Genomic DNA, 17,598 nt, shown 5'->3' with positions numbered 1-17,598 from the left:
AAGGGTCGTCGAGCAGATGCGCAAAACTATAGACTTGTATCTCTGACATCGATCTGTTGTAGAATTTTAGAACATGTTTTTTGCTCAAGTATCATGTCGTTTTTGGAAACCCAGAATCTACTCTGTAGGAATCAACATGGATTCTGGAAACAGCGATCGTGTGAGACCCAACTCGCTCTATTTGTTCATGAGACCCAGAAAAATTAGATACAGGCTCCCAGGTAGATGCTATTTTCCTTGACTTCCGGAAGGCGTTCGATACAGTTCCGCACTGTCGCCTGATAAACAAAGTAAGAGCCTACAGAATATCAGACCAGCTGTGTGGCTGGATTGAAGAGTTTTTAGCAAACAGGACACAGCATGTTGTTATCAATGGGGAGATGTCTACAGACGTTAAAGTAACAAAAAAATGGCTCTGGGCACTATGGGACTTAACATCTGAGGTCATCAGTCCCCTAGAACTTATAACTACTTAAACCTAACTAACCTAAGGACATCACACACATCCATGTCCGAGGGAGGATTCGAACCTGCGACCATAGCAGTCGCGCGGTTCCGGACTGCGCGCCTAGAACCGCTAGACCACTGTGACCGGCGTTAAAGTAACCTCTGGCGTGCCACAGGGGAGTGTTATGGGACCATTGCTTTTCACAATATATATAAATGACCTAGTGGATAGTGTCGGAAGTTCCATGCGGCTTTTCACGGATGATGCTGTAGTATACAGAGAAGTTGCAGCATTAGAAAATTGTAGTGAAATGCAGGAAGATCTGCAGCGGATAGGCACTTGGTGCAGCGAGTGGCAACTGACCCTTAACATAGACAAATGTAATGTTTTGCGAATACATAGACAGAGGGATCCTTTATTGTATGATTATATGATAGTGGAACAAACACTGGTAGCAGTTACTTCTGTAAAATATCTGGTAGTATGCGTGTGGAACGATTTGAAGTGGAATGATCATATAAAAGTAATTGTTGATAAGCTGGGTGTCAGGTTGAGATTCATTGGGAGAGTCCTTAGAAAATGTAGTACATCAACAAAGGAGGTGGCTTACAAAACACTTGTTCGACCTATACTTGAGTATTGCTCATCAGTGTGGGATCCGTACCAGATCAGGTTGACGGAGGAGATAGAGAAGATCCAAAGAAGAGCGGCGCGTTTCGTCACAGGGTTATTTGGTAACCGTGATAGCGTTACGGAGATGTTTAGCAAACTCTAGTGGCAGACTCTGCAAAAGAGGCGCTCTGCATCGCGGTGTAGCTTGCTGTCCAGGTTTTGAGAGGGTGCGTTTCTGGATGAGGTATTGAATATATTGCTTCCCCCTACTTATACCTCCCGAGGAGATCACAAATGTAAAATTAGAGATATTCGAGTGCGCATGGAGGCTTTCAGACAGTCGTTCTTCCCGCGAACCATATGCGACTGGAACAGAAAAGGGAGGTAATGACCGTGGCACGTAAAGTCCCGCCGCCACACACCGTTGGGTGGCTTGCGGAGTATAAATGTAGATGTAGATGTAGATGATATCACCCTCACTGGACACAACACCAAGGACATGAACCCCAGACTTCTCCAAAGCATTATACTTCGCCGCAATATCAACAGTTTATCACGGGTACCCGAAGAATTGAACTATATCAGTGGGCGAACGCCCAGTGCAGACATTTGATAATCACAGCTCTTCAGTTGTATTCCACACTTGTCCATAACATCTTGGCCATTTTGAGTTTCTAACGGTTTACTAGATGGCTATGGCTATCAAGAATGCTAGTCATGACCTCCAGCAGAAATATGATATGATGTGAAATTAAAATTGAAATTTGTCCAGATTTAAGTGCTGCACTCTGTAAATACCATTCGTTCTGCCTCTACTTTTGCGTATATCAACTAAACACTGCTGAAGTACAGGGGTTGGACAAAAAACCAAAAACACAATGTATTACCATGGCTAATGCATTGTAGGAAACCCGTTGATATTCAAAACAGCTTCTAGTTGCCTCAGAATGGATAAATACAGTCCTGTATCCATGGGCGACCACAGAAATTTTTCCAAGAGGTGACGACATTTTGAAATGGCCGTTTACGTAGTTGATTCAGTGAGTTTGAAAATATGTTGTGCCCAGGAACTAAACTTAACAAGAAGTACACAAAATTTATTGTACCTCAAATGATTGATAGTTATCCAATTAGCATTTTTACTTTGTTATCTAACGATAAGCGTATTCTTTTGTACATACGAATTACATTTATTTGTGTTAAGCGTTCAGCGATCCAAAATTTCTTGTTCATATGATTAAATCCAACAAGTTATGAAATAAAGCTAAAAATATTTACAAAAAAAAAAAAATATTTATAGCTCCATAATATGATATGAAACGAAAATTAAAAATCCGAAACAAAAAGTCCAGAACTAGAATAACATGATCCTTGGCTCTCCAGTTTGTCACATTATCGTGCAGTTGTACCACCTTGGCTGCTGAATTCATAGATCTATGACTGCATGTGGCACTGTGTTCTGCTATATAGAGCTGACAAGATTCCAATTCCTGGAGAGGGCAACTGTTTTACTTTGAAATGTCACTCTTTTTTCCTCTTCTAGTACATAAAAGTGAGTTCCCCCCCTCCCCCCCCCTCTCTCCTCAGTGGTGCTAAGTGAATTTTTCCACTCATGCAACACATTCTTGTTGTTTCTCTACTGAATATACACCCTTTTGAGCTGAAATGTATAACATTTAAGAATGTCCTGGAACACACTGGAAAATTCTAAAATGCTCAGGAACATTCTCAAACCTTCCATAACATTTTAAAAACTGTCTCATTTTCAATCCTTCTGTAACATTTTCAAACATTCTGGAATATTCTACAACATTCTTGAAAATTAAAGAAGGAACATTCTTCTAACCAGTCTTGTTGCCATAGCACTCTATTCTGAGATGCTTCACCTACATCCCTTAAGAAGTCCATCGGTGTGCTGCACTCTTCTGACATCCATGTCTTCTAATCCATTCCCTGCAGTTCCAGATAAAACCTTTTTGATGGATGAGATATGAAGGACTACTAAACCATGTAACTCCCATGGGTGTGTGGGGGTGGGTTGCATAGTTACAGTGGCATACATGTATGGACGATGCTTACACTTATTATGTATTGATAAATTTGACATGTTTATTGTCATTGTAAAATGATCAGTATATACCTAAAAACCTAAGTAAATATGCCAGAGTCTGAGAACATGTAAGATGCAGCTTTGATTTAATGTTTATTATGCCAAAGAGCTATTAATTGCCTTTTGTAACATCAGCCAGAATTTAAGTTGTGTGTGTGTATTAGCGTGTACTTTAAATAATTAAAATACATCAAATTAATTAAAAATTCTCAAACTGAATGAATTACATCTAACTTGTCAACTACAAAGTGCTACAGTTTTTAACACAGAATTCATTTGAAAGTGTAACTTATTTTGTGACACTCTTAGTGGAACACCAGCAACATTCAGCTGTACAGTGTCCTATAGAAAAGTTTACCCCGCACAGATCTGGATTTTAATTCATTAAATTTGCTTTCTATCCATTTTTCAGGTCATGAGATTCATCTGGAAGACATTGGAATAATAAGCTCTGACAGTGAAGAAGACAAGTTACCATTCATGGTAGCCTTCCTGAAAGCATCAGGCAATCGAGATGTGCACACACGTTCTGCTCGACAGGCCCTGGGTCGAAAGCGGAAGTCGGAGAACAGCCATGTACAGAGCAATCCATTTACAGGTACGGAAGTTACTATCTGACTCCCTCTGGCTTCTAGAAGTAGACTAATAATAATACACCCGAAACTTCCTGGCAGATTAAAACTGTGTGCCCGACCGAGACTCGAACTTGGTACCTTTGCCTTTTGCGGGCAAGTGCTCTATATCAGCGCACACTCCGCTGCAGAGTGAAAATCTCATTCTGGAAACATCCCCCAGGCTGTGGCTAAGCCATGTCTCCGCAGTATCCTTTCTTTCAGGAGTGCTAGTTCTGCAGGGTTCGCAGGAGAGCTTCTGTAAAGTTTGGCGGGTAGGAGATGAGATACTGGCAGAAGTAAAGCTGTGAGTACCGGGCGTGAGTCGTGGTTTGGTAGCTCAGTTGGTAGAGCACTCGCCCGCGAAAGGCAAAGGTACCGAGTTCGAGTCTCAGTCGGGCACACAGTTTTAATCTGCCAGGAAGTTTCATATCAGCACACACTCCACTGCAGAGTGAAAATCTCATTCTGGAATAATACACCCTCTGACAAAAAAATTAAGCATCTAGAAAAAGAGAATAGGCAGTAAAATTAAACCTCATGAAGATGTTATGTGGTTTTGGTTCACTGATTACAGAATCATGTTAGATGAACAGTGAAATTTGCAGTGCACACACGCACTGCTGCTCTCCCATCAGTAGGATATTGCATATAGACTTGGATGTATTCACTGATTTGTTGTCATATAGCCATTATGTTCGTTACTGAGGTAAGTTTGTCTGCAGCTGCTATTAAGAACAATATACACAAATTAAATTTAATAGGAAGAGCCAACTCTTTAACTTATATTATTTTTGACAATATTCAGGACTTTTCAAAACAGTGCACAACAATTCAGGACATGGGAGACTTACCATCAAAAATAGGATTAATAGTAATTTATCTTCGCATAATCTACATCGCTGGTGAGAGGTTAACAGCAGTATTGCATATACAGTTTTAATGTAAATATAAACACAGATTTCATTCATTTTGCATTGGAGATAATGGTACAGACTCACTGGTTCTTGTGTAATACTTTTTAGTGGTGGAGGTTTACTCAAGAAGCTTATTTTTGTTAAACATCAAACTGCAGATGCCCATACAATGGAGGTTTACTGTTCCTAGTTCTTTTTCCACAAAGCTTTAATTAGTGAAAACACTCTCTCAATAGATGCATTAAAACCTGGATTAGCTAGTGAAAATTCAACAAAGCATTTAATATGCTTTGGATACATTCACTCATTGTGAAAATGAGTGAAAATTTTCTGCCGTTATTCACTGCCACTTAGTATTTGGCATTCCAGTCTTACAGTTTACCTTCACAATATTTACTTACACAACAGTACTCATCAAACCGTTCTCCCTCATATACCATGAAGCTCATGATTCTAGGTTTTACAAAACTATACAGTTCTTGAATGCTACTCCAGGTGATGGTTTTATTTCAGTGATCCACTCCATTGGCTGAAGAGGTTCCAAAAATGGTTCACACCCTTCACGAATGTATCCAATGCAGGTAACACGGAAAGCTGTCGTGATATTGTTAAACTGATCCAAATGTCACTAGCTCCTCACTTTCCAACTTGTGTAACTGCTGTTTTACAACAGATGTCAAAAATCTTTCCTTTTCAGTATACAGAGTGCTGACTTGAAAGGAACTGAATTGTAAAGAAAGAGAGAAAATTTTGAAAGGAAGATCTTCAAATTTATAGGACACTTATCAAGGGACAGGAAGTAGGATTGTGACACATGGAAAAAATCAATGATTCTTTGAGACAGTTGGCAGAAGAGAGAACTATGTAGTGCTCCTACAACATAAAAGCTTGTTATAGTGTTTCTGTAAGGTGAGGTAAAACAGCCATAAGTATTTTATAAAATACATTTTTCCATCAGCTGTTTATTTGTCCCATTAATCATCTACTAGTTTCCAGGATGTAGAGTACAACAGATATGTTAAAAGCACTCCATATACCATTGAAGCTGAACAACAACGAAATTATCCAGTGATATTGTACAAACATCTGACATCATTTGTCTTAGAATACTACTGTCATTTCTCATATTGATTTGACATGAGATATGGCTGCCAGTATTCTAAGACAAAGTATGTCAGATGTTTGTAAAATTCCACTGGATAATTTTGATATTGTTTAGCATCAGAGGAATATGGGATACTTTTAACTAATCTGTTGTACCCTACGTCCTGGGCGATTGTCCATAACCAAAACTCGTAGATGACTAATAGGACAAATAAACAGCTAATTGTTAAAATGCATTTTTAACTGATCTGTTGCACCCTACATCCTGGGTGAGTGTTCAAAACCGAAATTGGTAGATGACTCCATAGTAGGTGTTTGTGTGGTCAGTTGAAATTGCTACATGTGTCTTAAGCTGTAACTTTTCCAAAAGCTATGACATACGAAGTCAAATGCTCTACCCTTTTAACACCAATGTTCACCAACTCCAACACTTTAACTATTATGCCTTTATCTGGACTGTGAAACCTAACCACTAAAGGAACCACTTTGATGTGGCAGGAAGAATCTATCATTACTGAAATGAAATATGCTTCTTTACATTCCTTCATTATTTGTTCCATAGCAAATTGTACCATCACATTCTTGGTAACTCATATTATTTACATCTGTGAGCATGAGAACTCATTGAACTGTGATTTAATTACATCAGTGGTACAGTCTATGGACTTGAAATTCTGGTTGTGCATGACTGTGTGGTATGCAAATGTGGCTTCTTGTGCCAAAAGTTACTTATCCCTGTGTGAAACTACCTTCACCAACAAATATGTATCAGTTGTTGATCTTGAAAGATTAGCCAGAATCACACCTATGTTTGTTACCAAATGCTAATTTTACACCAAAAACTGTACACTCACCACTCTTACCATGTTATTTAATGAACAGGAATTCTTGCAGGGTCTTATTGTTTAAGTTGCACTTGCATTTTTCAGGAAATACTGTATTAAGAGAAATTTTATCAAAGTCAATGTCACAAGCATTGGAAATGTTAAATTAGAATAAATCACACCAGCCAGTGGCTGAAGGAACCACAAGCTCCTGGTTGCAGGGCTTCGCTATCATGATATTTACCTGAAACTGATTCAAATAAGTCCTTGCAATCATCAAAACCCTCTAAGGAGAGGAAAGACAAGAAAAGGTCCTCCAAGAAGAAGGACATTTCAGTGGCCCCCACGCCACCAGATAGCGCCTCTTCCACTCCTGTGACCAAGGTGGAGATTCTGGCAGCCTGAGGCCCTGGTTCGGACCACATAATGGAGCCCTGAATGTATGTCTATTGATGCCATAACCCCTCAGCCAGTGGCATAAGGTGACTCTAGGGCATAACCTGCCTCCTTGGTCACTTCATGGCCTCACAATACATCAACAACATTAATCTCCAGTGGAAGTGTAGTGGTTTTTTTCACCACCTGGCTGAGCTACATCTTTTAAACATTCCTCTGCCTTTTGTATTGGTCTTCAGGAGACTTGGTTTCCAGCAACACGGAGCCAAGTCATCGTGGATACCAGGGATATTATAAGAACCATGCTACCTGTGACAGGATGTTGGGCAGAGTTTGCACTTATATTTGGACACTCTATATAGTGCACTAGTGCCTCTTAATAAACCTTTGGAGGTGGTAGCTATCCGGGGAAGGGCATTTCAGGATATTACCATCTACAGCACAAATTGAAATTCGCTTCTTGGATACTGGTACCCCCATGCACTTTAGTGTGGTGCATGGAACTTGTCTTACCCCATCCATCCACAGAAGAGTCCACAATGACCTGTGTGCTAGTGACCCCTTCTGACCCCTGTCCCTCCCTCAGTATCATTTTTTTGGATGCCTGCCCAGATGGTTTCTCAACATTGCTTAATGAGGTTCTTTCTCCTCTGCTGTCACCCTTAGCTCCCCAGCACATGGAGATATTGATAAGGTGGTCCAGAATACATCTACAGCAATTCTTTTGGCAGCTGATTTAGCAACTCTCTGTTCCTTGGGCTGCCCCTGCAGAAGACAGTACCTTGATGGTCATCAAAAATTGCAGAGGCCATTAGAGATGGCACCTCATTGCCTTTAAGCAGCTGCATGCCCGGGTCTGTCACCTAATAAAACAATGGAAGTGAGAATGCTGGGAACAGCTAGTTCAACCATCGAACCACATTCTTCTGCTTTGCAGGTTTGGGCCAAGATCAGATGTCTCTATGGATACCAGACATCTGCAGTTGTACTGGTAGTACCTGGAATGGTGTGAACCAGATGCTATCACTGAACATTTTGCTCTGCTTTACGCTCGAGCCTCAGTATCTGAGAATTATCAACCTGCCTTTGGAGGCATATAATAATTCATTCAGTGAGTGGGAATTTGTCTGTGTCCTAGCCCACTGCCCTGATACAACCCATGGCTGGATTACACCCACAACCAAATGATCAAACATGTACTTCTGAACTGTCAGTGGCATATCTTTGCCATCTTTAACCGTACCTGGAATAATGGAGAGTTCCTGTTGCAATGGTGAAAAAGCGTCATTGTTCCAATGCTGAAACTGGATAAGCACCATCTAGAGATGGACAGTTACTGCCCATTAAGTCTCACCAATGTTCTCTGTAAGTCACTTGAACGTACGGGGAGCTTGCAGTTGTGTTGGCTCCTTGAGTTGCGGGGTCTTCTGGCTCCATTCCAGGGTGGTTTTCGCCAAGGCCATTACTCTATTGATAATCTGATTTACCTGGAGTCTGCCATCTGCCCTGCAAGAGGCTTGTGACACAACATGGCGAAACCACATCCTTGCTACCTTACATGAGTGGGGATTTCTGTCTGGGGTCCGTTCCCAAATTTTATGCAGAACTTCTTGTTGTGTCATACTTGCTGGGTTAGAGTTGGTGCTTTCCACAGTAGCCCCAAAACCAAGAGAATGTAGTCCTGCAGGGCTCTGTACTGACTGTCCCTCTCTTGCAAGTGGGCATCAATGGTGTAGCAGCAGCTATGTGGTCCTCAGTATCACCCTCCTTGTATACTTAAGACTTTTACCTCTATTATTGCTCCTCTACTGTGGGTGTTGCTGAACACCAACTGCAAGGTGCCATACAAAAGATGCGGGCATGTGCACTTACCCATGGCTTTCAGTTTTCAGCCGCCAAGACTTACATTGTGCACTTCTGTCGATGTCGTACCATTCACCCACAGCCATGAGCTACTCAGTTTGGTGGAGACTTAACACTTTTTAGGAGTGGTCTTCGATTCTCATTTGATGTGAACTCTCCATCTTCACCAGCGTAAGTGAAAGCACTGGCGGCACCTCAATACACTTTGCTGCCTGAGTAACACCAGCTGGGGTGCAGATTGCACTATTCTTCTGCAGTTTTACAAAGCCCTAATACAATACTGTATTGATTATGTGAGTCTGGGATACAGTTCAGCATTTCCCTCAGCAGTGTGGATATTGGATCTGATACATCACTGTGGGATTCAACTTGCAACAGGAGCCTTTCAAACTAGGCCTTTGAACAGTGTATTCAGGGAGTCCCTCCATTGCGGATCAGTTATTCAGGGAGTCCCTCCATTGCGGATCAGGTGCCAACAACGTCTTGTCAATTATCCTAGCTATGTTCACAGCTTGCTAAAGCATCTGAACTGTCATCTTCTCTTTGCAAACACAAAAATCCATCTCCCACAACAGCAGCCCAGGTTGGGGATTACAACCGCAGTCTTTGATCTCCGTGACTCAGTAACCCTGCTGTTAGGCAACTATGCCTAAGTGGCTGACTTAGTTTTAATTTTTATTCATGAAACGGGCTTTTACCACTCTCTTTAAGAGAGAGCTATTTAACCTGATTGGCCTATTGAAGGGTTGGAGAATACATTGTTGCCTCCTCTGTCCAGACTGAGCTGTGGCTGTCCGGACGTCCAGCCCAAACCTCATCCTATCTGCTCTTCCTTTCCTCCTCTTGCAGGATCTGTTAGACTTGTTCATCTTTTGTCTCTGTGTGTTTCTCTTGCCCTGTCCATGTTCCTAGTCTTTCATAGGCAATTTCTGAGTGGAGTGCCTCTGCTAAGTGGTGGTGGTGGTGGGGGGGATGTATGTCCCCTCATTGCACCCTGCTTTCTGGGGCTTCTGGCTGCTCCCTAGATGGGACACCTTGCCTGACTTTCTTCCTATGTCTCCCTTTCTTCTTTTTGTCCTTTATCTCAGATTAATTGACCTTTGGTAAACTTTGGGTTTTCTTCCCCTGGGTATTGTGAGGTAGGCTATCTCTGATCTACAGTCATATACACCTTTCTGTTTGAGGAACAAGGGACTGATGATGTAGTAGTTTGGTCCATTTAATCATCCAACCAACCACCTAAAATGAACTACAGTACACATGCAAGTTATCTGAATCTGTGGGCACTTCCATTTAGGGCTGCTTTCCCTATTTAATGACATGAGTTGGTGATTAGCATGTGACCCATGTCTGTATACTTTGATTATGTTAAGTCAAAGAGAAGGGGCTCATAATCAATCAATTCACTGATAGAGCACATAGTGAACTACCTGATATGTGACTGAATCTTGTGATAGAGCATATATCCATTTTATAAGTTCATATGATCTTTGAAGATTCTAAATAGCAATGGTGTTATATTTTTTTCTTAATGGCTTCACAACAAGTGATGTTTGTAAATTTTACATTTTAACAATGTATGTAACTACAGATGTTTATCCTTATTCTGATCCCTGTTTGTTGTGCAGGCAACTTTTGAGAATGGGAGATGACCTACTGAAAATAGTTGTGCTCTAAATAAATGGTACATTGTGACTACTTGAGATAATTTTGTAACAAGTTTCCAAACAACAATAGTCTGCACAATTTATATTCACAGCACAGATAAACTCTACAAGCAAAGAAAGTATCTTGCACAACTAAACATTTTTTTGATATTATGTAACAAAATTCCATTTCATGTTTATTTGCCCCTGTGACAACCTATGTATTAACAGTCAGGCTCCAGCTCTCAGCTGATACTGTATATGCCTACACAGTGGCCAGTTAAGTTTTTATCTTTTTCCTTGTACTATATTTATTAAATTTCATGGACAAATTCATTCACTTCATACTGCAGTGGCTGCTCAGTGAACAGGCAGCCATGTAGATCATTAACACATCAGCACCCATTGGTGACATGTCAGGAGGGTAGCAAATTGCATATCTAGGATTGTGTCTGCTTTTATAATTTACTTCTTCAGATTGTCTTGTTAGGATAGGCAGGATGTGTGCATGCTGTGTGCGGATGCAGGAGGAGCTAACTGCAGTTCGCAAACAGCTGAAAGCACTTTCATCTATGGTCAGCCACCTTCAGGCTGCTGCCTCTGCGTTTCTATTGTCCTGGAGCTCTGCTTCCTAGGCACCTCCTAGTGCATCCAATGCAGTGGATCTGCCCTCATAACAGGGTGAGGGGCAGGCAGTAATATGTTCACATTGCTTGTGGCGCAGGGCCAATGTGGAGACTGGCTGCCTGGCCTCACCCATTCACACTGTGAGGAGACAGGTGGCCACTCCTTCAGCAGGGTCCGAGCAGGCACACAGGGGGAGGGGTTTACTAATTATCAGGAACTCCAGCGTTAGGTGTGCTATGGAGTCCCTTAGGCAGATAGCATTCAGGGCTGGAAAGAAAGCCAATGTGCACTCGGTATATCTGCCGGAGGGCCTCATCTGAGATGTGGAAGTGGCCTTGCCTGATGCTGGATACAATTGTGTGCAAGTTGTGGCTCACATCGGTATCAATGATGCATGTCACTTGGTTTCTGAGAGCATCCTCATTGATGCAGGTGGCCGGCAGAGGTGGTGAAGACTGGTGGTGTTGTGTGTATATGCAAGTGGAGCTCACAATTTGCAGAGTTGTTCTCAGAGCTGATCTCGGTCCTTAGGTTTGGAGCTTTGTGGAGGGTCTCAACCAAAAGGTTTGTTGACTCTGTGACAGTCTCGGTTGCAGATTTCTAGATCTGCTTATATCACATGGAGTTTGTAAGACTCCCCTTGGTAGGTCAGGGGTGCACTACACAAAGGAAGCAGCTACTCGGGTAGCAGAGTGCACATGAGAGTTTTTTAGGCTAGACTGTAGTCTGAGGTGTTCTGATGAACAATTGCCAGTTGATACACAGTGAGGGAAGTCAGCCAGCATTAAGAATAAAGACACTTTGACTGTCAAAATTTTGTCAGCGAACTCTCGAAGTATTCCTAATAAAGTATCTGAATTTACTGGCTTCCAGGAAAGTTCTCGCATTCAGATTATTTTTGGGATCAAGACCTGCTGAAACCTGAGGTGGAAACTTCTGAAATATTTAGTGAGTCATGGAGCATATATCGGAAAGGCAGATTAGAGACCATAAGAGGGTAAGTGTTCATTGCAGTTGACGAAAGTATTGCCTCTATTGAGGTCAAAGTTGAGTATGACAGTGAAGTTATCTGGTCATGTATAACAGCTGTAGATGAAATCAAGTTAATTGTTGGATATTTTTACCAGCCATCTGATTCTGCTGTAACAGTCCTAGAGTCAATCAAAGAAAGACTATGGTCAGTAGTGCATAAATATCCTGATCGTGCAATAGTACTTTGAGGCAACTTTACTCTACTGGGTGTAGACTGGGATGACTGTGGATTCATTGCAGGGGTACAGACAGACAGTCATGCGAAATACAGGGCGTGCATAAAGTCTGGGAACACTTTCAATTATTTGTTGCACAAGAAGCAAACATTGTACAGATATCATACATATGTCATTTTGAAGAGAAACCCTGAAAGTTTTTTTCATGGATACCACGACAGCATAGTTTGGTAATCTGCCGGTAGTCAGTGCTAGTCGCAAACAAGTCAGCACTAGTTGCAAACGTGTAGAGTTCAGGTTATGTTGCAGTTGGACAAAAACAATTGTACTAGAGCTGTTCAATGGATATTTAGAACCAAGTATGGTAAGAAGCACCAACAAGGTAGGCCATTTACCACTGGCACAACAAATTGATTACAACGGGTTGCTTGTGCCCAGCAACACATAGGAAGCTCGCTCTACACCTGAACTCTCCATGTTTGGGACTAGCGCTGACTCTCGGCAAATTACCAAACTATGCTGTGACGATATAGATGCAAAAAAACTTTCAGTGTTTCTCTTCTAAATGACATATGTATGATATCTGCACAATGTTTGGTTCTTGTGCCATAAATAATTGAAAGTGGTCCTGGGCTTTATGTACACCCTGTAATTTTGAATATGTTTTCTGAAGACGGCCTTGAGTAGCTAGCTCGGCGTCCCACATGCTACAAATAGGCTGGATCTCATCAATAATTTCATTATAGAAACGGTGATTAACGTTCATGATGTCAATGCAGTTGTTAGCATCTCTCTTAGACAGTGAATTGACATCACTTAGTCCATTAAGATGGATGTAAAGGAATTATGGACAGAGTTCAAGCAGATTGTAAATTGTGGTCTGGAGAGCTATGTGCCTAGTAAGTGCATAAGGATGAAAAATATCCTTCATGATTTAATAACAAAATTCAGAACATGCTAAGGAGACAGAGGCTGTTGCTCTCTGGTTCAAAAGAGAATGCACAAATGACAACAAGCAAAGGTTAGTAGAGATTCTTGCATCTGTGAAAAAATCTATGCGCAAAGCATATGAGAACTAGCACTATCGCACCTTAGTGAAAAATCTGGCAGAAACCCCGAGAAAATTCTGGTCTTACGTAAAATCGCTAAGTGGGTTTAAGGCTTCCATGCAGTTCCTTGATGACCAGTTTGGTGTGGCAGCTGAAGATAGCAAAATGAAAGCTGAAGTTTTAAATTTCATGTCCAAGAAATCATTCAAACAGGAGAATTGTGCAAACATAGTATCATTTGACCATCAGTCAGACTGCCTTATGAATGACATAGTAATAAGCTTCTCTGGTCTAGAGAAACAACTGAAAGATTTGAAAGCAAATAAATCACCACTTCCAGATGGGATCCCAGTTCAGTTTTACAAAGAGTACTTATCTAGTCTGCATTTATCATGAATCTCTTTCCCAGCACAAAGCCCCAAGTGACAGGGAGAAAGTGGAGCTGACTCCAGTATATAAGAAGGGTAAAAGAATGGACCCACAAAATTGCAGATCAATATCCCTAACTTCAGTTTGCTGCAGAATCCTTGAACATATTCTCAGTTCAGATGTAGTAAATTTTGTTGAGACTGAGAAGCTTGAATCAACATGGTTTTAGGAAGCATTGCTCATGCAAAACTCAGCTTGACCTTTTCTTACATGATATATTGTAAACTATGGATGAAAGGCAACAGATTGAATCCATATTTCTAGATTTCTGGAAAGTGTTTGATATGGTGTCCCATTGCAGGCTGCTAATGGAGGTTCGAGCATATGGAATAAGTTCACAAATGTGTGAGTGGCTCGAAGACTTCTTAAGTAATAAACCCTGTATGATGTCCTTGATGACGAGTGTTCATCAGAGACCCGGGTATCATGAGGAGTGCCCAGGGAGGTGTGATAGGACCACTGTTGCTCTTCATATACAGGAATGATTTGTCAGACAGGGTGGGCGGCAATCTTTGGTTGTTTGCTGATGATGCTGTGGTGTACAGTAATATGCCAAAGTTGGATGACTGTAGGAAGAAACAAGATGGTTTAGACAAAATTTCTAGTTGGAGTGATGATGGCAGTTAGCTCTAACTGTGGAAAAATGTAAGTTAATGCAGATGATTGGGAAGAATTAACCTATAATTTTCAGATACAGTATTACTAGTGTCCTGCTTGAGACAGTCAATTTGTTTAAATATTTGGGCGTAACACTGTGAAGCAATACAAAATGGAACAAGCATATCAGGACTGTAATAGGGAAGGTGAATGGTCAACTTTGGTTTACTGGGAGAATTTTAGGAAAGAGTGGTATGCCTGTAAAGGAGAACACATATAGGACTCTGGTGCGACCTATTCTTGAACACTGCTCAGGAGTATGGGATCTTTACCAGGTCAGATTGAAGGAAGACTCTGAAGCAATTCACAGATGGGCTGCTGGATTTATTACCAGTAGGATCAGACAACACATAAGTGTTACGAAGATGCTTCAGGAAGTCAAATAGGAATCCCTGGAAGGAAGGCAACATTATTTTTGAGGAACGCTATTGAGAACATTTGGAGAACCAGAATTTGGAGCTGACTGCCAAACAATTCTACTGCCGCCAACATACATTGCATGTAAGGACGATGAAGAAAAGATTCGAGAAATTAGGGCTCATATGGAGACACGTAGATAGTCATTTTTCCCTCACTCTGTTTGTGAGTGGAACAGAAAAGGAAATGACTAGTAGGGGTACAGGGTACTCTCTGCCATGTACTGTACATTGGCTTGCAGAGTATGTATGTAGATGTAGTTTTATTGCCCTAATAGGAGATAATTTCTTGCATGCTGATCCTGGTCACTTCTGTTTCAAATCACTGAGCACCTGACTCAGTAACATTACATGTTAAGAGCCAGTAACTATAACACATTTTTTCTGAAAGTCATGATGACACCCTGAGTCCCAAAGAAACAGGTGCCATCTCTTCTACCATCAACAAAACAGTCCTGGTTTTTCAGAGCTGTATCTCGTTTGCCAGTCTTAGTGCAGAGGTACTGGGCTCTTATTGTAGACAATGGAGGTTCATTTCCCCATCTGGCCTATGGATGTAGGTTCCTTGGATTCTCTAAAGCACTAAAAGCTAATGCAAGGATGGTCCTGCATTATGTCAATGGGATGGTAAGCCCTAACCTTTCCTTCTTCCTCTTTTGCCAACCTGTAGGCTGTTTGGCTACTGAAGATTAGTGACAGTTAATGCAGACTTCACTCAGCTGCTTTGCATGTCTTCCATGACAAGTCCCATAACATGATTTTATTTACATTTCTGAGACAATGTCTCAGTATTGCTGAATTTCTAGCTGACTAATTTTAGTCACTACTAATCAGATACTTCTGCATTGTAACAGTGATGTTCGCACTGTTGAGAATTATCTGTCACCAAATGAAGTATAACATTTTGTCTCCACTCTGTAATAGTATAAGAGCACAAACCTTTACTGTCCATGAGTAGTGCTTTTGCCAAGTAAGCCATCTGCTGTGGTATAACTGTGATTTTTTTTTGGTACCTGTGCTTCACTCTTTTAGTTTAGCTCACCTTCATACTTTGCTGGCCTAGCACACCTACTATAAAAACATGCCAAACAGTAACTAAATCACTGCCTGTGAGTCGAGGTATTACAAATTATGCCATTCGCTAAGCAGAGTGTGTGCCATACATTAAGCTGCCTGACAGGTTAAAACTGTGTGGTAAATCAGTATTTAAATTCAGATTGGAAGATGATGCTGTCAGAAAGTAGGCATATTCTCACTGTTTTTCCCTCTCTAACATCTTACAGCAACACATGCTGGGTCAACACTTCATTGAGGAAGAAATTGTTCGTTGCTCAGAATGGTGTAATAAGGCTAACAACAGCTGCACAGTGCATTCACTGTCCTATGTAGTTTGTTGTTAATAATTGACTGCAGTGTGAAAACATTCATACAGACAATACCAGATGGAGGAATGACTTACGCTAACCTTCACTAAACCTTAATATGGCAATGAAAGGATTGAGGTATTCAGCCACAAAAATCATTGACTACTTTCTCAGGGAAGGATCTTAATGTAAAAGACAATCCTGTAAATGGTCAGCACATTGCCATATTTTTCTCTGTGAAAGTGTATCTCATTGCAAACTAACTGACACATTCCACATTATAATGATAAATTCATGTTATTGTCCATAAAACATACAAATAAGTGACTAAGTAAATAATTGCAATGAAATGAAATATATTTTCATGAATTTAATTCTGTAAGTGCTATATAGATTTTTAATTTTAAAGCCTTTTATTTTTTAGATACAATTCCTCACTGGACATCAAGGAACTGCCAGCTGCGAACGCTTTATGTGAACTTTCAGGATCTTGACTGGAAGGTGTGTAAGACATTTATAGGTTGAAGTACTGAATTGCCAACATATGATGATGATGTGAACTTACACCAATCAAACTTGTTGCAGGATTGGATAATTGCCCCAAATGGTTACCATGCCTGGTATTGCAGTGGTGAATGTAACTTTCCTCTGAATGCACACATGAATGCCACAAACCATGCAATTGTGCAGACCTTGGTTCACCTGATGTACCCAACACATGTTCCAAAGCCGTGCTGTGCCCCTGTGAAGCTCGGTCCAGTGCATGTGCTGTATTATCTTGACAAATTAGTCACACTCAACAAATACAAGAACATGGTTGTGAAGAGCTGTGGCTGTCACTAACTGTGTGTGTACTGGATTCATGATCACTGTGTTGCACTTTCTTTCATTGTAAATATACCATCGTTCATGAATGTGTACTTGTGAACCTCATGGTGAAATATATTGTGCAGTGTTTTTTAAGCTAGTTTTGATAAGTAATCATATAACCAATATTTTTTTAACTTCACAGACAATAAGAAGTGATAATTAGCAATTTTTATCAGCTGTAATTCTATGTAAATATCTGGAACATATTTAGAAAATATACATTACTGTTTTAGGAACTCTTACCATGGTTTATTTTTTTTGAGGCATTCAATATCTCGTTACCTACTCGTGGCTTCCCCATCCTTCAAACACTTTCCATAGATGCTCATGACAGTAGCAAGCAAACACAGGTTTGCTGCGGAATCCTTGGACGTATTCTTAGTTCAAATATAACAAATTTTCTTGAGACTGAGAAGCTCACATCCACAAATTAGTGAAGTTTTAGAA

At 40.8% G+C, this 17,598-nt stretch overlaps 1 protein-coding gene across 1 annotated transcript in view; it reads left to right on the top strand.

Moving 5' to 3' along the window:
- The window catches only part of LOC124795131 (protein 60A-like), a 157,645-nt gene extending 140,252 nt beyond the window's left edge, over positions 1-17,393 (top strand). The window contains exons 4-6 of the mRNA XM_047259007.1: positions 3,583-3,768; positions 16,706-16,782; positions 16,867-17,393. Of these exons, the coding sequence (XP_047114963.1) occupies positions 3,583-3,768; positions 16,706-16,782; positions 16,867-17,124 (521 nt within the window). The 3' untranslated portion in view covers positions 17,125-17,393. The remainder of the gene's footprint in view (positions 1-3,582; positions 3,769-16,705; positions 16,783-16,866) is intronic.
- The last annotated feature ends 205 nt before the right edge of the window (positions 17,394-17,598 follow it).

Source organism: Schistocerca piceifrons, chromosome 4 (assembly GCF_021461385.2).
Source record: "Schistocerca piceifrons isolate TAMUIC-IGC-003096 chromosome 4, iqSchPice1.1, whole genome shotgun sequence".
NCBI lineage: Eukaryota > Metazoa > Arthropoda > Insecta > Orthoptera > Acrididae > Schistocerca > Schistocerca piceifrons.
Note: the sequence above shows the minus strand (reverse complement) of the source record. Positions and strands in the feature narration are given on the sequence as shown.